This window comes from Zingiber officinale, chromosome 4A (genome assembly GCF_018446385.1).
Source record: "Zingiber officinale cultivar Zhangliang chromosome 4A, Zo_v1.1, whole genome shotgun sequence".
Taxonomy (NCBI): domain Eukaryota; kingdom Viridiplantae; phylum Streptophyta; class Magnoliopsida; order Zingiberales; family Zingiberaceae; genus Zingiber; species Zingiber officinale.
In genome coordinates, this window is record NC_055992.1 from 11818316 (window position 1) to 11842904 (window position 24589).

Sequence of the window (24589 nt, forward strand, 5' to 3'; positions counted from 1 at the left end):
TCGATAAGATGTTGCTAAGGTTCCTTTTAATTCATTAGTTTTTTACTAATTTTTTTATTATCTATTTCTAATTTATAGAAATTTTTTGATAAAATTTTAATAAATTTAAATAAATGATCAAGAGGTAGATATCGTAACTGACTTACCTTGTTGATCTTTGATGCTCCCCCTGTAGAGCTACTTTCTTCTGACGTTGCTCACCCTTCTTCAATGCTTTCGATGCTCATCTTAGATGAGCTCGCTTTGTCTTCTTCTTCTTGGTGACTTGCCATCAATGCAAGTTTCGCGTGGGCTCCGATCTCTGACTCTAACGACATTTTGTCCCACATCGCCTTTAAGTTTTTGTGCTTTGTTTGGGTCAGCTTCTTGTCTTTTTCCTTGTTCTTTAATTTTGGACAGTTATCTTTGTCGTATCCTTCTTCATTGCAGTGGTAGCATTTACCCTTTTTTTCCTTCTTTTACCTTGCACTTGATTAAACTTAGTAGCCTTAAATTTCTTTTTGAATTTCCTTACCATGAACGTTGTTTTGTCATCGTAAAGGGATGTTTTGGACTTTGCTTCATCCATTTTTGCCTTCGGGCAATGTTCTGCATCGTCTTCTTCTTTAGATCTGCATATCTAGATTCGTGAATTTCAAATGTCGAAAACAATTCTTCTAAATTACTTTCCTCTAAGTCCCTAGACCCTAGAGATGAAATATGCATCTACTAGAGTTGACCATTCAGGAGTTCTAGGAAATGCATTAAGCGCGTACCTTAGTAAATCTCGGTTGGTTATCTTTTCTTCGAGATTCGTGAGTCCGATGATGAGTTTTATAATTCTCGAGTGGAGGTGTGTGATGGTTTTGCCTTCTTCTAACCGGAGGTGCTGATCTGGTTCCGGAGCAGGTCTTGTCTCGCGAGTTTTGCCTCCGAGATCCCTTCGTATAGTTCCAGAAATTTATCCAAGAGCTCTTTAGCTAACTCATAGGTTTTGATCTGGTTGACTTCTTATGGCGGTAACACGCTCAGCAGATGGAATTCTGTCTTGCCATTTACTATGAAATCAACTTGCTCTTTTTTCATCCAATGATGTTCTTCTTTGCCCTTTGGTGCTATAAAATCATACTTTATTATAATTAATACTTCAAAATCCATTTGAAGAATATCTATCTTCTTTTTTAAGTTCGTAAACACCCCATCGAACTTTGATGGATTGATGTTTGGTCCAACCATCATCTTCTGTGCTTCAATCAGTAGTTAGTCCTTCCGAAGTGGTTGGACTCTGATACCACTTGTTCGTCTTTTGCGATCGGCAAAAGGAGGGTGAATTTCCCTGCACGATAAAAACAAGAAATATCTTTCTCGATCTTTGAACTTGATTAAAATAAACACTTAAACAAAAAGTTAAGAAGCTAATTAACAAAAAAAATGAGGCACAGAGATTTACTTGGTTTGCAATTAGAGGATTGCTAATCCAAGATGTTGAAAACTCATTATCAAATTTCTTTCCGGTGGAGAAGCCTCTTACAGTAGTTAAAGCACTAGATTAAGAAGCTAAACAGAATGAAAATTATTTACAAGTGTTGTGTTTAGCTACTAGGATCAGGACTGTATTTATAGTCCTGATCCGGGCGCCTGGAAGGGTTCCAGGCACCTATGCATGGATAAAACTTTATCCACATCATAATGGATTGCAATAACTTGCGACTCGATAAAGTTTCTAGTCTGGGCGCTTGGACCAGGTATGGGCGCTCGAATCGGGCAAAACCAACCTCAACCAGGGCGCGAACCTGGGGCGCCCTGGTTGCCCGGGGGGTCCGGGCGCCTAGACCCCAATCAACTTCTAGTTGACTTTTCATCCAGGTATTCCGCTCCGGCTCCGCTAGCTTGAGTGATTTTAGCCATCTGGAATAGGGTTCACCCGAACCTATTTTTCAGCCTTTTCGAGTTCTCTTCTGCTCCGATTTCTCATCCCTCGAAAACGTCACGCGCCTTCTTCTAGCCCACCAGCATACTTTTCCGCAACGCCTCATCCCTCAGACACACCGAACCCGTCGACTCTTTCCCGTGTCGTGCTTCTCGCTAACTGCGTCTTTGCTTAACTTCCTGTACTTCTAAATTCCTGCATACTTGGACACAAGACATCAAAAGACAACAGGACCTAACTCTGACTTAGTTGATCACATCAAAATTACCACGGGGTACTTACAAATTTTTTATTATGAAAATAAATTTTGAAATATTTAGGTGGCATTTGGTTATCTTCTAGGAATCATAATGGAAGTTAGAATCATAGTATTATGAAATGGGAATAAATATGAGCATGGATATCACTCTTAAAAATAATGTTCGGTTAGTTGAATATTTTTTATCAAAATGAACCTAAATTTTTTTTTTTACCCTTAAAGAAAAATAAGAGAAAAAATTAGATATAAGATAAAGTTGAATGTGAGAGAAAAATATGATGAGAGAGAATAATGAGAGAAAAAGTATGATGTAAGAAAAAATATGATGAGAGAGAAAGTGTGATGGAAAAAAATGAAGAGTGGAAAAGTATGATGAGAAAAATGGGGAAAGAGAGTGTGATAAGAGAGATTGAGGAGAGAGAAAGTACGATGAGAGAGAAAAAGTGTGATGGGAAAAAAATGAAAAGAGAGAAAGTGTGATGAAAGAAAATGAAGAGAGAGTGTGCGATGAGAGAGATTGAGGAGAGAGAAAGTATGATAAGAGTGAAAGCATGATGAGAGAGAAAGTGTGATAAAAAATAAGAAGAGAGTGCGTAATTGGAGAGAAAGTGTGATAAGAGAGAAAGTATAATGGAAGAGAATGAAGAAAGAGAAAATATGGTGGTATGGTGGCAACACCTCATGCACTGGCCACTAGACCGTCCCGAGGGAACTGAAGAAAGAGAAAATATGATGAGAAAAAATAAGGAGAGAGAGAGAGAATGATAGAGAAAGCGTGATGAGATAGAAGGAAGAAAGAGAAAGTATGATGATAGAGAAAGTGTAATGAGAGAATAATGAGAGAGAAAGTATGATAAGAAAGAACGAAGAGAGAAAATGATATGAAAGAAAAATTAAATAAATATATTAAGAGTATTTTCGTCTAAACTTAATTCTCATTCTCATCAAAATCTAAGGGAGAAGATGAGTTTCATCAAGATCCATATTTTTAAATTTCATTTTAAAATTTTAATTTCATTTCCATCAACTAAATACAAAATTCAAAAATGAATCTAATTTTTTATTTCTATACCATAAAATTCAAAAATGAATCTAATTTTTTATTTCTATACCATGTACCAAAAGTCACCTTAACTGAAAGATGATGAAATTAAATAGTGGAATCTTCTTTAACATGTAATCAAATTTATAATTAATTTATTTGTCCAAAACACCCGTTAAAATCAGGAATTTAAATTTTAGGATATTTTTATTTATTGTCGACGGTCCATTGCTTCAATCGTGAATTTGAGAATTTTACATTTATTGTATTGTTCAAGCTACTGACTCTCGATCTTCAACTTGAATGAATTAGACTATTTCCAAACCCACTCAAAAAAGAATTTAATAATTTAAGGCGTGTATACTTAAAATTCAGTCAACATGAAGAAGAAAAAACAAAAGTTGAAGGAATTTATGCACTTTCATTTTCGAAGATTATTGCGTTAAAAGTTTAAAAAATATAAATAATTTTTAATTAATGTATTTATTAAAATAAAAAATAATATCGTGTATCCCAAACGATTCGGTATTGTCAGTCTCGTAATAAAATAAATGGCATTTTGTTCTTGATATTCCTAAAATTTACGAGAGGAAACATCTGGAAAATACACAGCTCGTTAATTAATGTTTTTACGTTCCATATTACAAAAAAAAATTATTTACATTCTTCTAGGGCGACAAAAATAATCATATTCCTTGTCAGTGAAGATTTATTCCATCTTTGTTTTTTCCTAAAATAATTTATAGAAAAACAAAATTTTAATTTTAATTTTATAAGTTGCTTTTCGTAATTTTAATTTTAATTTTATTTCGTATTATTTATTGATGAAATCCACGCTTCTTCTTTCCCCACGTCATTTCCCATTTCCTTCTCCTTCCGCTCGTCCTCGGTACGGCGTCCGATACGTTTCCACATCTCCGATCTCCGATCTCTCCGTCGTGTCGATTGCTCGACTTCGGATCTCGAGTCTGGATCCCTCGTTCCCCGGCGAGGCGAGGATCGCTCTCAGTCGATCCGAATCGGCGCCAATCGGTTCATTGCGCTTCGTAGATCTCCTTCGCCTCTTATTGGGCCGAGAATTCAGTAGGTTGGATTCTGCTCGCCGATTCAGGTTCCAAGCCGATGAATTTCTGTGGGATTTTATCAATTTCTCTGTTTCTGACTTCTTAACCTTGCTGATTTTTTTTGATCGGTTCGATTCTTCAGGTCGGAACTGCCCCTTACGCTGGTGCGATTTGCATAAAGTTTCTATCTTTGGAGTGTTTTTGTCTTTGGGTGGATTGCGTGACTGGTTTGGGGTTGCCATGGTGGACTGCCGGGGTTTGATCGAGTTCTGCAGGGCCTTCGAGCAACATCAAAACATGGCCAACTCCCAGGCCTCGTCGGCGCAACGGAACGGCAATTCGAGGAGAAAGAGCAAATCTCTGAACCCCCTTTCCCATCCCTTCTGCGAGCACTCCGAATTCGCCGCCATCGACTTCGTGCTGCTGGTTTTGGTCCTTATCGCCCTCGTCGTCCTTGCCGTTCCCTACTTCAAGTTCATCTTCAGAGAGTCGTACGAGCTCCTGCCCGTGGCGATCGAAGTCATCAGCGAGGTTATGTATCAGGCCTCAATCGCTTATGCCGTGGGCCTTATCTTCATATTTGCCACCGCGGTTGTTGCCTGGGAATTATTGAGTTACCAGGCCAGAAAGTGTGGCAATCCCTACTGCAAAGGTCTGCGGAAAGCAGTGGAATTTGATATCCAGCTTGAGTCAGAGGAGTGCGTGAAATACTTGCCGCGATTCCCCAAGGATGCTTTTGGAACACGCTCCGTGGACTTGGGACAAGATCACAAGGAACTTGAAGCTGAGCTGAAGAAGATGGCACCTTTAAATGGGCGCACTGTTCTCACCTTTCGCTCCCCCTGTGGATGCCCCTTGGGAAGAATGGAGGTTTGGGGGGCGAAGAGAGCAAGAAGGATCAAAAAGTAGGCAATAATAGATGATACATTATCTATTACTAGATACTTTTTCTTCTGTTTTTCCCACAGCAAGAATAAAATAAAAGACTTACTATGGCATCTCAGGATCATACCAATTGTTCTCCATTCTAGATATGATTATTAGTACGACCGGTTGCTTTCCACATGTCATGAACAATCAGGTCTGATCCTTTATGCTATTCATAAATCTTCAATAAAACGTTATGATTACTGAATATTCTCCTTTTCCTTCTTTTGTGTTCCCTATTTCTTTTAGCATTATTAAGAAAATATGTTGGATTTATTTTATTGAAATATCTGGAATATACTTGCTCTTTACTATTAGATGAGAATGGCAATAAGATACTTTCTAATGAAAGTAATTGTTTGACATGCTGCTGCTGCTGCTGAGAATGCTGATATTTTATCTATATATATTTTTCAGTATTTACAGTCTGATCATACTAGTTTATAAAGACAATTTTTTTCCCTATTTCTTTCACTCACTACTCAAGTCCATAAACAAGTTTTCAGATTACAATTCTGCATCTATAGCAGCTTCATAAACAGCATTTAGCCTGTATTCAGTATTTGCAATTATGCTCATGTAACACGGCCCTCCCACTTCACTAGTATTCAGCATGCAGGAGTTACTGCTTTCACTGTACATCCTTTTGTCAGGATACCATAAATGCCTCTTATTTTTCCACACAAACTGATATTGTTTGTCAGGTACAAAATGGCATTTAAACTGTAGGCCGATAGTCATAGCAGCTGATTAACCTTCACTGTTATTGATACTATATCTATAGTTTGTTTGATAAAGATGTTTGCATTGTGAGATATTGGCTCATACCTGTTGGCTGAGAACTTACTGTGTACAGACATTAAGTAATCAAGGATGTCAGCAGACTGCAGAAGAATGGGGCCAATGGGCAATGGATGAGACTCCAAAAGCAGGACTTCTACTTGCTCTTCTAAAATTATTGCACTGGATGGAATTGGTCTAATGACTAGAACATGTTCCATAAGTTTGATCAAGATGAGGAGAAAAATAGTGATCCTTGTTGACGTCGATGTTCATCTGAGTGTGCACCATTCTGAGAACATGACAGAGTCAAAGACAGCAAGGCCCTTCTTCGGAAAGAAGCTCAAGATTCAAATAAAATGGATCTGAGCAAATCTTAGTTCAAAGAGGAAGAAACTTGGAAAATAAGAACAAAAGCATTAGGGCATTGCATCGGAAAGAATAAACGAATCCTCCTAGTCTTTCAAATCTCAACAATAGTCTTTCTTACATTCAAGAAACACACAAAGGTGTCCCCGCTATGGCCAGATGATTATTACATGGGGAGTTGCTATCAAGATATTTAGAGGTCAATTTTTGACAGCAACGACATGCTTGTCAGGTTTCTATCCTCCCCTACCATGATCACTGTTCAAAAGATTAAAAAAATCATCCGTGATTTATCTCTCTACAACAAACTAACAAACTGTGGGACAAATTGCGTGGGACGTCTAGAATTAACATATCACCTTTTGCCACCAAGAAACACACAGGCAGGAATTTTCTTTATCAATTGACTAAGAAGAGGATCCTAAAGCCAAATCCCTCAGCATCCTGTCAACACATACAGAAATCCGATCACTAACAAATAGGATAAACAAAGATAAGCTTCAAAGGTTCATGTAGACCACAAAACATCTAAAAAGAAGGGGAAAAAAGGAGTGAACGGGTTCATCCCATATGAGTATTAAAAAACAAATACACCAATGAATGAGCAGGTGATGAAGAAAGGGCTAAAAAAAATAACAGGGCCTGGCGTCCTCGGTGTTCATTCAAACCCTTTATAGAGGAAAAAAGATATGCAAATGCGAATAAGAAAAGATGGTTCCTTTTTGATAGCGGAAGATGGAAGAGCTGAAAAAGAACAGATTAGAAAAAGAAAGGGATTACCTTGGGTGTTCTTAGACGGTATTGAACTCGTTTCCTCCGATTTGAGAAAAGAAGAAAAAGAGCAGAGTTGTTGGGAAGGCACAGCCATTCAGCCTCTGTCCACCTCTTTGCTGCGAGGATTGAATATTTTGGCATTTTTTAGCCACCGAAAAGAAATTCCACTGTTTATCTAAAGATTCCATAAAGTTAAGCTAAGGTTTGTGCTCTTTTTTTTTTGTCTAAATATAATCTTATATCTCCGGTGGTAAGACTTTGCTATTTTTAACCGAGGATCATAAAAGGAGCGGTGGTCGACGGAGGTGGAGTTTTAAAGATCAACGCCGTAAAAAATTCTATAACTTATCTCACAAATTATGTTAAAATGGTCTAAACCAGGCTACAAAACCCATCCAACTTTTGCCTTGGCATCAAAGGTAAGAAATGCAAGTACTGCAGCCTTGGGTGTCTGTCTCAGAAATAAATGAGATTCTTGTTCATTGGCATGTGATCGTGTTTCAGATCATGGGAAAGCTTTTACTTCGTTCCCTGGGTCTAGTAGTTAGTACATGAGGTGTTATCATAATGAGGTATGTGGTTTGAATCTCGACAAAACCGAGACAAATATCTCCTTTATGTGCTAATTACTATTCCAAAGATTAGTAGTTGTCCGTGATTTACCTCTTCTATGTTGACCTGGACGGATTAACACGGACGCTAGGACGAACGTATTCATCTTTTGTCATAATGAGAAAGCTTTTACTTCACTACGCGTTTTCTTGGATCCTTAACTATAGGACTTATGAGCTGATCTGCAGTCAAATCTGGATCACTATAGCAAATCTACCATCACACTAAATCACCATAACAAAGAAGCAGACAAAGCAAAAAGGTGTGAGTGCTTTGATTGAGGGCGTCGGTGGCAGCTTGAATGATAAGGTTGAGTGGTTTATTGCCAAATTTTCCCTTATAAATGTAACACACTGTGTTAGAACAGACAACAGATTGCTTGTAGGCACTGGTTACTTCTTCAGAAATGAAGATATCAGATGGAGTTCTTGTCTTCCTGGTCGTCATTTTGTTTGCTTCAATGGCAGCATCAACCATGGTTTAGTTACTTGCTCTCTCTCTCTATTTTCTTTCTTAGTTTATCTATTCAAACGAACTCTATTTGTTCATGTTGCAGGATGTGGCAGCTGAGGATCTGGGAGTGAACTTGGCTAAAAGGGTTAGTAAAGTAAAGATTTCACGCAGAATGGAACAAGACTACATGCATAATAATCTGACAGTGTTTTTTTCTTGTTTAATTAGCAGCAGAAACACAAGCATTCTGGGTTTTCTCAAGCAGGTACCAAGTCTGCAACACATTTTCATAAATTAACAAATCTTGTTGAATCATGGTCCTTTTTGTTCTTAAGTTTACGATGTTTATACTGTGTTTTTGCAGAGTGCCCTGGTGCCTGTCAATACAGATGCTCCAAGACAGCCTACAAGAAGCCTTGCTTGTTCTTTTGTCAGCAATGCTGCTTCAAGTGCCGGTGTGTGCCTCCAGGGACCTATGCACACAAGGAGGTATGCCCATGTTACAATAACTGGAAGACCAAGAGAGGGGGGCCCAAGTGCCCTTGAAGATTCAATTTGAAGATCTAAACAACTTCCCCCGGTTCTCAGTAACCATCTTTAATAATACTGTTTCAAATGATGGAATTGTCCTAATATGAAGGCTTTGCATAATTCTGTTGAGTTAAATCTATGAGTTTGCTTTACCTTTGATCATCTATTCCATTTGATTTCATCTGATTCTTAAATCTTAACTATGATAAAGATTCCTGAAAAATTCAACACTTATTCTGAAGACAAAAAGAACTTAGTATTCAGAATGAAATGATGGAGCCAGAGTTGTGCACCTCAAGCATTGACTTGGGAACTGAGATCAGAGAACCAGTATCTCTTCCATCAGGCATTGGTTCTTGATCATCAGGCACTGGCCATCCTCTGGGATGCCCGCAAAAACCAAGCCGACTTTAGTGAGATTTTTCATGTACTGAACGAATCGTAGTTTTCCATGGGTCAAGATTTTGATTTAGTAACAGCTAAACTGAGATCAAGGTTCAGTATAATCCGTGTGAACTTACACTTTAATAGCTGCGAATTTTATTTCAGAGATTGCCTGACTGCTTTTGTTTTAACAATGGATTCTTCAAATGATGCATGAATCACGGTCACATTCACAGGTGTTGAATGATCGTGCGAGGGCCATCTCATCTTTCCTACCATCACATTAATGGACCGTAACGTCTTCCAAACTATGATCCAAGAATTGAGTAAATGAAGCATTTAAACCTTTGAGCTCCGACCTGCACTTCCATCATCAATTATATTAATTCTTTGATCCAAAAAAAATTCATTAAAAGCAGTCGAATGCTTCATAGTTCTATAAATTGAGACCAATTTCCAAAACCTCGCAATTACGGTGTTATTTTGCTTTGATCTATACGATGTGCGCGATGCGGGGCCGCCTTCCTCTGATGTTGCCGGCGATCGTCGTCGCCGTCATCTCGTGCGCGATTTTTGGCGGCAGAGGGCAAGGGCCGGCGTCGGCACCGTCGGTGGACGATTGCACGGACGCCTTCCTCAACATGACGGGATGCTTGTCCTACGCCAGCGTCGGCAGCAATGACACGGCGCCCGGCGGCGACTGCTGCCCCGAGCTAGCTGGGATCATCGACTCCGACCCCATCTGCCTCTGCGAGCTCCTCGCCGGAGGGGCCGAGAGCTTCGGCATCGCCGTTGACAACGCCAGGGCCCTCCGACTCCCCTCCCTCTGCCGCCTCGACGCGCCACCGGTGAGCTTGTGCTCAGGTGGGAAACACGCGCGAAAGCTTTAATTTCTCTGTTTGCTGCAATGAATTCGACTTTTGACTTCTTCGATGTTGCAGATATAGGAATTCCAGTTGCAAGTCCGACGACTGCTATTTCACCGGCTCCCGAAAGTCCGACGACGGCCACCTCACCGGCTTCCTCCGGTGGCAGCCGGGAATCACCTGGTGAGATGGACTCACCTATAATCTTTTTTTTTTTCACAACATTAAATTGGAAGTTTATGCTTCTTCCAATTCATGGCCACCAATTTCATACGACTTCAGCGGTGCTTGAACGTTTTCTTAGGATCCACGCCTGCATCAAGCGCGCAGAAACTCGACGGAGGACATGGAGCTGCTGCAGAGCTTGCCGTGACCGCCGCCGCTTTATCGTGTATTGTCACCGTCATTGGAATCTTTTAAAAGATTTATGTCTCCCTTAATTATTGTACGTTGGACAATTGGAGAAAATGGAAAAAAAAGACCTAAATTTTTAAAAAACTAATTCAGACCTAACTCTTGAGTTGACCGTTGGTAATCTCATATTTCTAAATAAAAAATGAAAGCTTTCTAGATAAGTTGGTTAGAAAATTATGATACTTCGTATATCCAAGTGCACACTCTTAATTATTGAGTTTGAGTCTAGACTCCCGATTATTGAGTTTGAGTATCGACTCCTAACTTTTGAGTGCAGATTTTTGACTATCGAGTCCGAGTGCAACTCTTGAGTCTCGACTCCCACGTGTAGACTTTTGATTGTCGAATGTAGACTCCTGACTACATAATAGAGACTCCTCCAGTTCAAGTACAAACTCCCGACTTCGAGTATAGGCTCTTGACTCCGAGTGTTGAATGGAGATGTCAAGATTTGCTTTCAAATAGTTTCCTTAAAATAGAACTGTCCTCATTCGGTTATGCTTTAAGATTATGATGGGCATCTGTTCTCCATGATACAATGGCAAAATCATGTACATAACTAAACATTAGTTATTCATGACGAACTAAAAAAGTACTCGATTACTATCATAGGTAAACCATCGAATGAAAATGTACGACAGAGAGAAGATTTGGAGAACGAAGATAAATGTAGATTCTCTTCTTTATTATAGTTTTCCCTTATGCGTCTCTCCTCCTCAAGCCCATGGTCTCCTTGTATAGGAGTATCATCCCCCATTTACATTAAACGCCGAGTAAAGATCATTCAAAATATAATCATTACCCGTTTGAGCAATGTCCTGACTGGTCCAGCATTCAACGCGCATAGATTGTACTTACATACGAATTAACTTAATTCAGTATAATCTGGACCTTGAATTTATCTCCCCTACATATCCATGCATGAAAAGAAGCCCCTCCACATGTATTTGCTCACATCGTACCTGCATCGATGAGGACTAAAACTTTTAGTGTAGGACTAAAACTCATTCAAATGAAATCTCTTCTTCCACCTCTTCTTTTCCATTAACATTTCTAACGATCGATATTTCCATTAACATTTCTAACGATTATCGATGAGGACTAAAACTTTTAGTGTAGGACTAAAACTCATTCAAATGAAATCTCTTCTTCCACCTCTTCTTTGCCATTAACATTTCTAACGATATAATCATTCAGTAACTTAAATTTGTGCCCCCAAATTAGCCGCCGTCCATTCATGAGAAAAAAAAACTACCTTAAGTCTTCTTTCGTGTCCCCAAAACAAGAGAACCCAACTTCCTAATACATCACGAAAACAAAAGCTCAAAACACGTATCTCATGCTTGAGACCATACATTAATTTTCCAAAAGCAATCAACAGGTGTATCACCACCCTTCCAGTTCCCCCCCTCAACCCACCTCGCCTACTACCATTCTTGAGTCCGCAAAGGAGCGAGCGTAGTCGCCTTTGCCACCATTCTTGAGTCCACAAAGATGTAAACTTTAGCAGCATTTCTCCTTCCTCCATCCCATTTGACTCAAGAGACATTGAAGAGGACCTCCACATTGTCCTCAAACCCACCTTCGTCGGAGAAGAAGCTCTGCAGATCGCTCAGTTGAGGGAGAGAGCAGACGTCGAAGCACTCGCCCATTAAAGGGCTCCAAGTGATCATGTCCTCTGCTGCGACATCATGATCCATGCAGTACTCCGATACCTGCATGGCCTGAGGCGCTTCGCATCTCGCTTCTTGGAGCTCCTCTGGAGGAGCAGTAGCACTACTTGCAGGATATGACTTTGGGCATTTTAAATAGCAACTGACGTCGAAGTTGGTGATTGCGTTGGGACCTCTGTACTTGATTGCAGCAAGGTCATAAGCTTGGGCTGCCTCCTCCTCAGTACCTGCAAGTAGAAGATATGTGTTGATGGACAAGATTATGAACTGAATACTATTGACTAAGAGAACATACTGAAAGTTCCCAAGTATAGGTATTTATTGCCAAAAACTCTTCCGATCCTCGCCTCCCATCGTCCATTATGGTGATGCCTGTCAAACTCCAGCCATGTCGACAAATGAGTAGCCCTCAAGGCCTCAAATTGAACGTGTACTCAACAAACTAAAGGTCTAAGTATCAATAAGCTCAATGGCAATTAACAGTTAACCTGGCCACTCCACGGTACTTGGAAACACCTCTCGAGAAACCATTGCTCCTGCGCCTGAGAGAAGCCAAGTACTCTTCCTTTGACATGCTCTGCATCTCCTTGTACTCCTTTGAATATGTATCGAACTGCATTCAATACATGACCAGTTCTTATTAACCACAAAATAGAGTATCTAATTAATCTATGAACAAAATTAGTTTGACAATAAATCTTTCAATGATTTCGTATACGAGCGTACTGGAAAATTCAGAGCAGTTTCCGAACCCCAGTACTTGAGGGCGGCAAGATCGTATGTGTGAGCTGCTGCTGCCTCAGCATCATATGCCCCTGCACCAAACCAACTCGTAAATCAAATACCAATCTGATATGGAGACCATATCATATCATGAACTTTATTTTTACACTTGAATCATCAAGGACTGTAATTTCCCCCACTCTAGATGCCAAGTTAGGCATCAGATAGATAGTAGGCATTGATCTTATGGAGTTTTCCTTCTTATTTTAATCATTGTTCTTGTATTTACGTGTTAGAATTCTTCATGGGTGGTTTGCATAATATTCTTTAGTTTTTTGCTTCATAGTATTGTTCCTTTAGTTCATGCTTGGGATTATAATGTTTTCCAAATTTTTTTTGCATGATTCATGCTTAGTTAATCCTTGTTGGTTAACGTTACAGCATTTCTATTCATTTACACGACATCAACTTGGAGCGACATAACCCCTTTGTTCCAGATAATTCTGCAAACTAAGATTTCATAATTTCCTGATTTAGACAAATCCGTTGCCCCTAGCTTTTAATTAGGACTAATTCTCTTGAGATTAGAAACAGAAACAATTAGCAAGCTCACATTACTTGAAAATACAACCCAAGATTTTCAAACTATAACTTAAATATCTGAAGACCTGAACTAGGTAAGATGGTGAAATTAGAAACTGTGGTAAGTTAAGGTTTGAGTTAGGCAGATTCATATCCAATTGAGGAGGAACAGAACATCACCTTCAAAACCAAAGATGGCCAATTCGAGTGGCAGGTTATGCCCTTCAGGTTAACTGATGCTTCATGCTTACTCCACATTTCGTGAGTTAACCACACCATTCCAATAGTATGCCTCCAAAGGGGGAAAAAATCTCACCAGCATACCATGTGATGATATTATGATTGAAACCAAATAAGCACACTTTCTATCGACACCCTTTGAGAAGAGAAGATATATAACATGACACATTGGTGTAAATGTAAATTCTCTTAAGATATGAGCTGCAACTGTCATGGCCTGCTTAGATTAAGAAACTGACTCATTAACTTATCAGGCTCAACCTCCAGTCTAAAATGTTTAAATCTAATCTGTATAAAGTTTCTGAAGTTTCTTTATTAAACTCACTGCTCAGGCATTGTTACTTTGGCTGTGTTCAGACATTCACGCATTGCTAGATCCAATCTACATGCTAAAGAATTCTCAGGCACAAATCTTGGTTGCTATTTAGTGTTTCTCCTTACTTGCTATTTGTTTGTTTGATTTCTTCTTGAGCAATTTGGTTCTGTTTTCATGCTTCTCATAGGAAAAGCAATACAATACATCGAACACACAAAGGAAGCCATCAAACGATCAAGAGACAAGCATTCATTTATTATAGGAAAAGAAAGGCTGCGACTTGTAAGCAGTGACTAACCTAAATAAACTAATAGCGATCGACATCAGACCACCAATCCACGATCCATCCACATGCATGTCCCCAGACAAGATCCGAGCAAAAAGAAAGGGCAGAGAACAGAAATGTCAGCACAAAATAAAAACAAATAGCAAGCAGTAAATAATCATATATACAATTAACTAGTGCCTGTAAAATTGCAACCCCTAGAAAGGGCGTTGAATCCACATCATCCTAACCTTGTCTTCCTTTCTTCTTCTGAATCGGGTTCCAGCAATGCCTGTCCCACAGGTGAGCTTCATATCTCCCAGTCCATCTATGCCTTGAGACATGCATCCAAATCCAGCAATTAAAACAAATTCCTTTCTTTTCATGCTATCTTCTCAACAGCAGACTTAATTAAATTACCTGGTGACACCTCTGAAAGAAGAGCTTCTCTTCCCATTGGCATTTGCATTACCATTGCCATTCTCCAGGCTCAGGTCTTTCTTGGGGCGCCTGGGCTTTCTTAATGGCAGAGAAGGAGAATTGGAAGAGGTGGGAGGAGAGGTTTTCATTGATTTAGAGAGTGAACAGTGGAAGGAGAAGGGTTTGGTGTTAGAGTGCTCACTTGTTTGATGCGTCACTGAAAGTGCGCATATATATAGAACCTTTAACCATGGGTTTGCAATGACGACTCACACAGCTCACTCGTTTGAGGAGGCATTTGTTTTAACTGAGGGGGTTTGGAACCATGGTTAATTAAAGGGTTGTCAGGCGGAGCCAAGTGGCTTGAGGAAAAGCTGTTGAATTCATGGAGGTGGAGAAGAGATCAACACTTGGCTCCGAGGCTTGCCATGCTCCCATAGGACTTGGTTTTCCGATGGCAAGAACCTTTCTCACAGTCTATTCCTACTATCATGTCGTGTAATTATATCAACTCAGACAGAGAAGACAAGTGAGAGAATGAACCTGTTCTTTATGATAAAAAATATACAAAATGCAAAATAATAAGAAGAAGAAAAAACAAGGAAAGACGAGTGAGGAGATAAAAACAAATTAGTCAGCATGGTGAGATAGTTTAGGCATGCCAGTTAACAAGTACACGCATGTTGATACAGACATGTTCAGTGATTTCTCGATGGAAGGGATGTTTTTTTTTAAAAAAAAAAACATCATCACAATAGATTATTACTCTTTACTCTTTTCCAAGTCGAGTGAATGACTTCATTAGCCATTTTCAATACGAGCACATATCTCTCGGATTTTTTTTGTATGATTCAGATGATGTATCATTCGTATTTATGATCAGATTATGAATAGTTATAATCCCTTTTTAGATTCATCGTCCCTATCAAATTATAATTTTTATTCAGAGCGGACGACCGGAGACCGCTCGAAGGTCTCCGATGGTGGATAAGTAACCAAGTTACTAGGCGTCGAGTGAGGGTGTCCTCCGGACGGCCTCCGGCCGTCCGCTCCGAATAAAATCTATAATCTGGTGGGGACGATGAACCTAAGAAGGGATCGCAACAATTTACAGTCGGATCGCGGTCGCGATCCGACTACAAATATGAGTGGCACATCCTCTGGACCACAAAAAGTGGTCCAAGAGATCCTGCCTCTTCCAATACATAACATTATATTTGGTATAATTTTAACATCGAAATGATATAATTTCAATATCAAACACTATTTGAGCTCCAATCAATCCACATCATATCACAAAAAAAAAAATTCTTAATAATATTTTTATACAATAATTATTATATTTAAAATTAATATTTCATTAATATTTTATAGGTTATTTTTTTAAAATTCAATATCCAACTAATATATATATATATATATATATATATAAATTTTATTTTTAATGGGTAATGTATTTTACATTAATGCATATCAAAAATTTTAATATTTTATTGTATTATTTTTATGAAATTAGTGATATAATTTATAAATATACTTCTAATTAAAAAATATTAAATAAATTTAAAATAATAATTTTAATAAATTAAATATTTACAAATATACATAATAAAATTTAAATATGATATTAAATACACTTAATTTAAATTTATAATAAATAATAATTATATTTAAATATCCAAGTAAATACAAAAGAAAATAATAATTATAAATTAATTACATTTGATTTTATTAATTGTATAATAAAATTAACAAAAAAATAAAAACTCTCTCACACTAAATAGGGTGATGTGAATAGTGCATCATCAAAGATGGTGTTGTACTATTCACGAGACCGGATCTTCTAGACCAGGAATTCCTAGTCCCCCCTGGACCACAACCCTCATATAAAGCTGGTATCCTCACGTGCAACGCATGTGCACACGCCAGCGCCCAAAAGCCAAAAGCCGCTCCCTCCAGCGTCGAAGCCCTAGACTCCAGCGTTGAAGCATCGCCTCCCGCCAGCGCCGAAGCCCTAGCCCCGTTGCCTCCCTCCCTCCCTCCCTCCAGCACCTCCCCTCCCGCGACCTCCAGCGTCGCCCGCCATTGCGATGGCCTCCAGCATTGCGGCGACCTCCCTCCTGCGGCCTCCAGCATCGCGGCGACCTCCAGCATCGCGGCGACCTCCCTCCAATGACCTTCGCGACCTCCAGCCCCCGCGACGACCTCCAGCGGCCCCCTCCAGCGACCTCCGCAACCTCCAGTGCATCGCCGACCTCCCTCCCGCTGCCTCCAACTCCAGTGCATCGCCGACCTCCAGCCGCCTCCCTTCAAAGTGTTCCTAGTTTCCCCAACGTATACGTCAATACTTTATCTCTATATAGCTCTTAATCAGATTGCCCTATTTATCAGTTGAGTCTTACAAAGTGTTCCTATTTAGACTTGAATAATCACCAACTTACATCATGGCTTTTTTTTCACTTTTTAATTCTGTACCTTACATGTTCTACGCTAGTAGTGTTTCACAAGCAGTTGCATATGGATCTTTTAGCAATTGTTCAATTTGGATCCATGTTTTTCCCTTGCAATTTATTTTCCTAACTGTTTTGAGAGAAATGCTTTCTTCTGACACAATAATGGATTTCAACCAAGTTCAAATAGTAATTTGTTGAATTTTTTACGGTTACAAAACCCTGATGAGATACAGGAGATGTTAATTGAGTATGGACTTCCTGTAAAAGGTTCGTCAAAACAAACTAATACTGATATGCAAATGATTTTTAATAAAACTGAGTCCGAATTTGATGTTTGCTTCTAACACAATATGATTTTTTTTTAAAAGTTTTTTGAATTGCGACTGATATGCAGTTTGTGCTCACCATCAAGATAAGGTTTCAGCTTGGACTCTAACCATGGAGGATGAATCTACGAGTTGTCATCATTTGAACTTTAAAGAAAATGAAGCTAGTCAGGAAGGTGATTTTGATGTTATTGATGAAGGTAATAAGATTCATATTGGGAATGTATGAAGTTTCAATATATCAAATTTTATTTTTTATACATTTTTCTTTGTTTGTTTGATTTTATAGGCTTAAACATTGAAACAGATTTGGATATACCACAATTGGGGTTGGAATTTGATACAGAAGAACTGGTATCCTCACGTGCAACGCATGTGCACACGCCAGCGTCCAAAAGCCAAAAGTCACCCCTCCAGCGTCGAAGCGTCAAAGCCCTAGCCTACAGCGTCGAAGCGTCGCCTCCCTCCAGCACCAAAGCCCTAGCCCTATTGCCTCCCTCCCTCCCTCCCTCCAGCGTCGAAGCCCTAGCCTCGTCGCCTCCCTCTAGTGCCGAAGCCCTAGCCTCGTTGCCTCCCTCCCTCCCTCCAGCACCTCCCCTCCCGCGACCTCCAGCACCGACCTCCAACGTCGTCGCCCTCCAGCGACCTCCCTGCTGTGTCGCCGACGTCCAGGGGCCTCCAATGACTTCCCTGCTGCGTCGCCGACCGCCCTACTGCGTCTTCCCGAACGCGACCTCCCTCCAGCGAGCTCTGCGACCTCCGACGGCCTACCACGTCTTCCCGAATGCGACCTTCCTCTCGCGAGCTCTGCGACCGTGTTAGCAGATTTAATCCATTTCCATTTCTTAGTTTCTTTTTTTTTTTTGTTGTGCTACAACGGCTACTTGATTTTCACAAGTTTAATTATTGTAGTTACTAGTGATTTTGAACTTTGCCCTGAATTGAAAACGTATGGTCTCTAAAAGGTTGAGGTCTCAGTTCGATGATTTTATGCATGACCAAACTCTCTAATTTTTTTATTTTTGTAAAAAAAAAAATTGGTATCAGGTAGATGGATGATGATGGAGTGAATTTGGGTGCTAATATTTTGAGTTGCTGACCAGTTACCAAGCTTAGTGATGTGCTGTTTTTTGAGTTGCTGTTGAAAAACTTGTCATTTATTCTTGTTTGTGATGTTTAAACTTGTCATTTATTTTGAGTTTGAGTTGCTGTTACCCAATCCTTTAAACTATAGTTGATTTAGTTAAAGGGTGTTGGCTTTGGGGATTTTGTTGGATTCTGTGATGTTTATATGATCTGCGGAGCAGGATGTTTATGTTTCTTAGTTTGTAAAAGCAATGCATGCTTTAATGAATTCAACTCATGATATGTTGATATGAGCAACAGGTAGTAAGTGTTCTATTTTATATAGAAATGTGTTCTATTGGCCTCTATTAGGATTTAATTTCCAGATCTGAATTTTTGTGAAATATGTTCATAAGTTCAGTCTCCTTTCTTTAGATATGGTCTTGTACATATTCGGATATGCATCACTACAAAATGTTAGGATGGAATCCAAGATCATCATATCATGATATCTTATCGTTAATAAATTTGGACATATACTAGGTTTAAGAGAATAGTTGTTATACATGCTTAAATATAATTACCTTTACAAATTGTCATGCTTGAATTAAGTTATAATATATGCATCAGTACTAAATGATAGGGGATGATCATAAGATGGAATTTGACAAACATGACAAACTTATAGCATATTAGTATCTACCATCAACATGTCTAAAAACTTATAGTGCAGTTGCAAGGTGCTTGATATGTCAATTATTCTTATTTGTGATGCTGATCCTTCTCAGAAGCAATCCTTTAAACTATAGTTGATTTAGTTAAAGGTAGTACAATTCATGTTAGATACCCCTTGAGTTGCTATTTTTTAAATATCTTAATTTGATTATCTGATTCGTAGGCAGTTTTGATTATCAAATTAAATATCTTAATTTGATTATATAATTTATGTCTTTTTTTTGCACGTTAGTGTTGTTCAGGTACAAGGAAAGAAAATCATGGCAACTGGCTCTTCATCAGCATCATCTTTCACTCGAAGACGTATGAACGATGAGCAATGTGACACTCCACACATATTATGTTATTGTGGGTTATGAGCTACTCTCCAAACATCATGGACGGAATCTAATCCAGGAAGGTGATTTTTTTCATGTCCAAAATATAGAGTAAGTTTTCGTTATATCAACACTGTATTGTGAGTTTTTTAATTATTGAGTTTTGATTAAGTTGATTTGAAATTCAATAAAGGGGATGTGGCTTCTTCTTATAGCATGACCCAGAACTATCAGAGAGAAGTAAGACAATTATTAATAAGTTGAAGAAGAATAATAAAAAATTAAAGTTAGAGATCAATGAATTGAAGAAAGGTACAAGTTACGGGGGTGCAGGTGAATATAATGATGTTATGGATGATGAGAACAACAATAATGTAATTATGCAGTTGAGTGATAAATATATTCATTGAATATGAAATTTAGAGTTGCTATCATTGTAGTTGTATGTACTTGGATTGTGATGATGAGTATGTGGTTGATATAACATATTTTGTGATGTAACTTGACAGTGATTTACACCATTGTTCAGTTTTCCAATATACTTAATAACAAAATGCATATATACACCATGTTCAGTTGCTTTTTACCGACAGTGATTTGAGATCTAGAATTAGAGTGCCACTGAGGCTTCCAGTAGCAAATCTGCTCGAGAGCAAAAGCATCTGATTTTTATCTGTTTGCGCTCATCGTTCTACTAGTACTGGAGTGAAAATATGGGAGAGGGTGGTTGCTCTCCAAGATTCACCATTGCTGCATCTAAGCTGCACAAACAAGGAAAAATATCAGTTCATCTATTATTGAAAGGTTTAATATGTCTTTGTTCCTGGAACGTGAGATGCTGATGGTTTGGAAGTATACCAGTTCCGACTTTATGGTGAGGAACACAACAATACCATGTGGCAACAAGAAATGCCAGTAACAAACGGATTTGAGAGAGAGCAACTAACATTCAAAGTCAGAGATTAGTAGTCTACTATGAATGTTGCGTAAGAGGCTGAGATATGACTATTCAAATTAAACCAACAATTAGACACTTGTAACTTTTCTTGAGAAGCATTTAGTCACATTTTAATTAGCACAAACCTTCTTTTTCATCGGATCAGAAGTGGCCTTCGTTGCCTCTTTCTTTATGCATCCATAGTAAAACACCAACCATCATTACTGGTACCATATAACGCCAGCCATCAACAACACTCCACTATCACTTGAACAAAACTCCATCAAATATAGAAACCAAGTACAAAACTCCATAATATGATTTGAAGAAAACAAACATATACCTTCATACATCAGCACTCCATCAACCATTACATAACTCTATGAATTAGAAAACTATCAAACATCACAAAGCACACAACATCATCATAAACAACTATCTGAAAAACACATGCTCCACCTTCTTTCAAGACAAACTCACAATTCCATAAAGACATCAACATATAGTAACACCAACCAGAATGCTAGCTATACACCATATCTCATCCACTTATCACCATAAAATAATATTGATATGGGTTAGGTTTCTTCTCAGACAGGATCAAATATCATCACAAGATCTCCACATTCTAAAATGTTTACATAAGTAGAATCTTTACAAACAAATCCTCTAAAAAACAACAATTGCACACCAAATTTTAGCTCACTAAAATGTTTACATCAGTAGAAACTTCATCCATTAGTTTTCACAATATAAGAGAAATTTAGCCCATCAAAAATCTCCAACTTCCAAAATTTACAAAAACCTGCAAATGCACAACAACACTTAAAATTCCAACATTGCATATATACTTTAATCATTATACCTTTGTACTAACTGCATTGTGGTAAAAATAACTACCTTTTGTAGCATTATTTCAAGTAATTTGTCGAAAAATAACCAAGATGAGATGATTGACACACCTATAACATAATAGTAAAGTATTATCAAGTATATACTCAACCGTAAACTATTAAAAAAAACCAAAGCAAAAGAAAACCACTATACCTTTTATAGCATTATTCCAGGTAATTTGTCGGAAAATTACCAAGATGAAATGGTTGATGCACCTATGACATAATAGTATCAAGTGTATACTCAACTGTAAACTATTTAAAAAACCAAGCTAAATTACTAAATGGTCTAATCAGCTAACTATAGCATCAGTGAAAGTAATTCAAGTTGCAATCAGTGCAGCAATGGCAAATGCAGCTAACTATAGTATCAGTGAAAGCATTTCCAGTTGCAATCAGTGCAACAATGGCAAATGCAGTAATCTACTAGCAATAGCATCAGTAATCAGCTAACTACAGCATCAGTGAAAGTAATTCAAGTTACAATCAGTGCAACAATGGCAAATGCAGTAATCAGCTACGATAGCATCAGTAATCAGCTAACTACAGCATCAGTGAAAGTAATTCAAGTTGCAATCAGTGCAGCAATGGCAAATGCAGCTAACTATAGCATCAGTGAAAGCATTTCCAGTTGCAATCAGTGCAGCAATGGGAAACATGGAAGTAATAGTGTTGTACAAGTAGGAGGAATGAATATTGAGGGTGCTAATGGTATTGCAGGTAATTCAACTTTTTCTTTTTTAGCTTTATCAAGTAATAATGTGAAAGATTGTGAACTTGTATTAAAAATAAATATCTGAGAAAGTTGTGATGCCAATAATGATGGGAATTGAGTCTAAGTCATACTAACACTATCAACGGAGCTACCAATTGTTGGCAAGGAATTTATAGGCTAAAACAAAAAAATTATATACAGTTAACAACAAAATACCAAATAAATAAAAATTTAAAAGTTATGGAGTAGAAACCATTACAATCGTTGAAGCTTGATTTGTTTTACTCGATGCTTTTCTTGTCCTTGAAGTCTTCTCTAACCCACCTTTCAACCTTTTACCTGAGACTGTTTTCTTCTTGGTTTTAATTCCTTTCACTCCAGTAGAGTTCCCTTCACCATAATTAAATTCCCAAGATTCTTGGCTCACTTTTAAATGTTGAATATTAGATTCATTAACTTGTAACTTATCATCCACCATCTTACACAAGCTCAACATAACATCTTTAACAACCTTGTAAGTGTCATCTCTTTCTGCTGCCTTGGTAACCAACTGAACATTCAACCCACACAAATCTTTGTATTGCATGTTTTGAAGTACTTTTGGATCCAAACTAGCATTGTTGGCCATTGAATCATTAACTCCAAAATATCCAATTTTTGCTTTTCTTGTCCACATTTTCAGTACATACTGACTTGGGATCTTCATGATATTATTCCACGTAAATATTTTCAGAATATGAGAATACAAAATTCCAGCAAATTCATATTTTCTGCAACTACACTCAATTTTTCATACTTCTTATCAAGTGTAACTATATGATGGTTTCTTTTTTTGTGAGGAGTAACTTTATATTTTGTAAATGTATCAACATCCTCACAAATTTCAAGACTAGAATCATGAGATAAGCACCACTCTTGTTGAAAACACTTGTATACCTCAGGAGTATAAATTTCACTAGAATGCTTTAAAATCTCAATTGGAAACATTAAATATGGAACAGTTGTACTTGATCTGAAATCAGCTTTTAATTCATCATATCGACGATCATCAAGGTGTCTTTGGAAGTGTTTGAAGAAGTTTAAAAACTTGTTTTTATAAGTTACATATTTTTTCACAATACTATTCATACTCTTACTTCTTTGGGTTGTAGTTATATCTGCACAAAACATTTATCGTCCATATACTAAAGCTCATTTTTCCTTTATGTTGTACATGCGCCTCAACCAATTATTGTCTTCAAGTGCATACTTGGCCAACATTATGTTCCATGCTGAAATAAAATCTTCTTCTTCATCAAAATCATATACACAAGAGGCAAAATCTTTAGCAAAGTCTTTAAATTGAGAAAAAAAAACTCCACTCAAATGTATGACAGTATTTTGATAAATGTGCCAAATGCACAAATGATGATGTGTTTCAGGGCATCTAGAAGCTAATGTCTTTGCCATTGCTGCATTTTAATCCGTTAGAATAGTAGTTGGTTTTTTCTCACCCATAGCTTTAGTTAATGTATTAAACAACCACTCAAAAGTCAAACTAGTTTCATCATATAATAAAGTAGCACCAAAAAGTATCGATTGTTTTTGACGATTTACACCCACAAACAACGCAATTGGCCGACCTTCATTGTTTTTTCTGTAGGTTGTGTCAAAGCAAACAACATCTCCAAAAATAGCATAATCAGCTCTCATCTTAGTATCAGACCAAAAAATATTAGTAATCAAATCATCTTCATCAACTTGAATAGCATAAAAAAAATTAGGATCATCAAACTGCATTTACTGCAAATACTCCAATACACCCCCTGTATCCCCAACTCTCATATTTATTGTTCTTTTGGATCGCAAGTAGTTTTTGTAATCATCAGGAATAAATCCTAAATTATCCCTCCCACCTACTTGTCTCACCATAAGATCATGAGATGCTTTTGGGGGATTCCCACATCACTTGCAATTTTAATCTGTTTCACTGCAGAAAAAGATATATTTCTATGACTTCTATAGAGGTGAGTTTTGTTTGGACTTGAGAGATAATGATTATGCTCTTTAACAAATTGTACCACAGTAAACTTGTTTTTTTTCTGATTACTAATCTTCATTTTAGCCTCACAACCAAACCTAGTTTCATCACGACTTGCTTTGACATAAAGATCTCGTTTGTCTTTTCCTCTTTTGCCTTGTGCACAATAATAAAAAACTCTATCAAGTAATTTATCCGATTTATCATTGTGGATTTTTCCTCTCCTTATGCCAAATCCAACTTTTTTATCATATGCCAAATAAAATTGATATGCATCTTCTTCTGTATCAAATTCCAACCCCAATTGTGGTATATCCAAATCTGTTTCAATGTTTAAGCCTATAAAATCAAACAAACAAAGAAAAATGTATAAAAAGTAAAATTCGATATATTGAAACTCCATACATTCCCAATATGAATCTTATTACCTTCATCAATAACATCAAAATCACCTTCCTGACTAGCTTCATTTTCTTCAAAGTTCAAATGACGACAACTCGTAGATTCATTCTCCATGGTTAGAGT

The 24589-nt window shown here is 37.8% G+C and overlaps 4 protein-coding genes and 1 long non-coding RNA gene across 8 annotated transcripts; 3 read left to right on the top strand and 2 right to left on the bottom strand.

Moving 5' to 3' along the window:
• The first annotated feature begins 4062 nt into the window (after positions 1-4062).
• Positions 4063-5409, top strand: LOC121969545 (uncharacterized protein At5g19025-like). The gene is made up of 2 exons (XM_042519690.1): positions 4063-4321; positions 4417-5409. The coding sequence occupies exon 2, from the start codon at positions 4515-4517 to the stop codon at positions 5181-5183; it is 669 nt and encodes a 222-aa protein (XP_042375624.1). The 5' UTR covers positions 4063-4321; positions 4417-4514; the 3' UTR covers positions 5184-5409.
• Positions 5410-5575: 166 nt separating this feature from the next.
• On the bottom strand, positions 5576-7278 carry LOC121969549. Its single transcript, XR_006108579.1, has 3 exons — positions 7131-7278; positions 6710-6794; positions 5576-6608 (listed from the first exon to the last, which is right to left on the bottom strand). It is a non-coding gene; the product is annotated as an uncharacterized LOC121969549 (long non-coding RNA).
• Positions 7279-7400: 122 nt separating this feature from the next.
• Positions 7401-8872, top strand: LOC121969547 (gibberellin-regulated protein 12-like). Of its 4 annotated transcripts, XM_042519693.1 has the most exons (7): positions 7401-7543; positions 7629-7696; positions 7904-8045; positions 8111-8214; positions 8293-8334; positions 8418-8454; positions 8554-8872. In XM_042519693.1, the coding sequence occupies exons 4-7, from the start codon at positions 8143-8145 to the stop codon at positions 8733-8735; spliced, it is 333 nt and encodes a 110-aa protein (XP_042375627.1). In that variant the 5' UTR covers positions 7401-7543; positions 7629-7696; positions 7904-8045; positions 8111-8142; the 3' UTR covers positions 8736-8872. The 4 variants fall into 4 exon arrangements, with proteins under 4 accessions (XP_042375627.1, XP_042375626.1, XP_042375628.1 ...); XM_042519692.1 differs by having other exon boundaries at positions 7629-8045; XM_042519694.1 differs by lacking the exons at positions 7401-7543; positions 7629-7696; positions 7904-8045 and having other exon boundaries at positions 8056-8214; positions 8421-8454.
• A 732-nt stretch (positions 8873-9604) lies between these two features.
• On the top strand, positions 9605-10483 carry LOC121969546 (non-specific lipid transfer protein GPI-anchored 2-like). Its single transcript, XM_042519691.1, has 3 exons — positions 9605-9968; positions 10046-10153; positions 10275-10483. The coding sequence occupies exons 1-3, from the start codon at positions 9605-9607 to the stop codon at positions 10388-10390; spliced, it is 588 nt and encodes a 195-aa protein (XP_042375625.1). The 3' UTR covers positions 10391-10483.
• A 1131-nt stretch (positions 10484-11614) lies between these two features.
• On the bottom strand, positions 11615-14891 carry LOC121973138 (ethylene-responsive transcription factor WRI1-like). The gene is made up of 7 exons (XM_042524724.1): positions 14604-14891; positions 14435-14517; positions 14217-14225; positions 12784-12872; positions 12546-12670; positions 12353-12429; positions 11615-12284 (listed from the first exon to the last, which is right to left on the bottom strand). The coding sequence occupies exons 1-7, from the start codon at positions 14750-14752 to the stop codon at positions 11923-11925; spliced, it is 894 nt and encodes a 297-aa protein (XP_042380658.1). The 5' UTR covers positions 14753-14891; the 3' UTR covers positions 11615-11922.
• Between the last annotated feature and the right edge of the window lie 9698 nt (positions 14892-24589).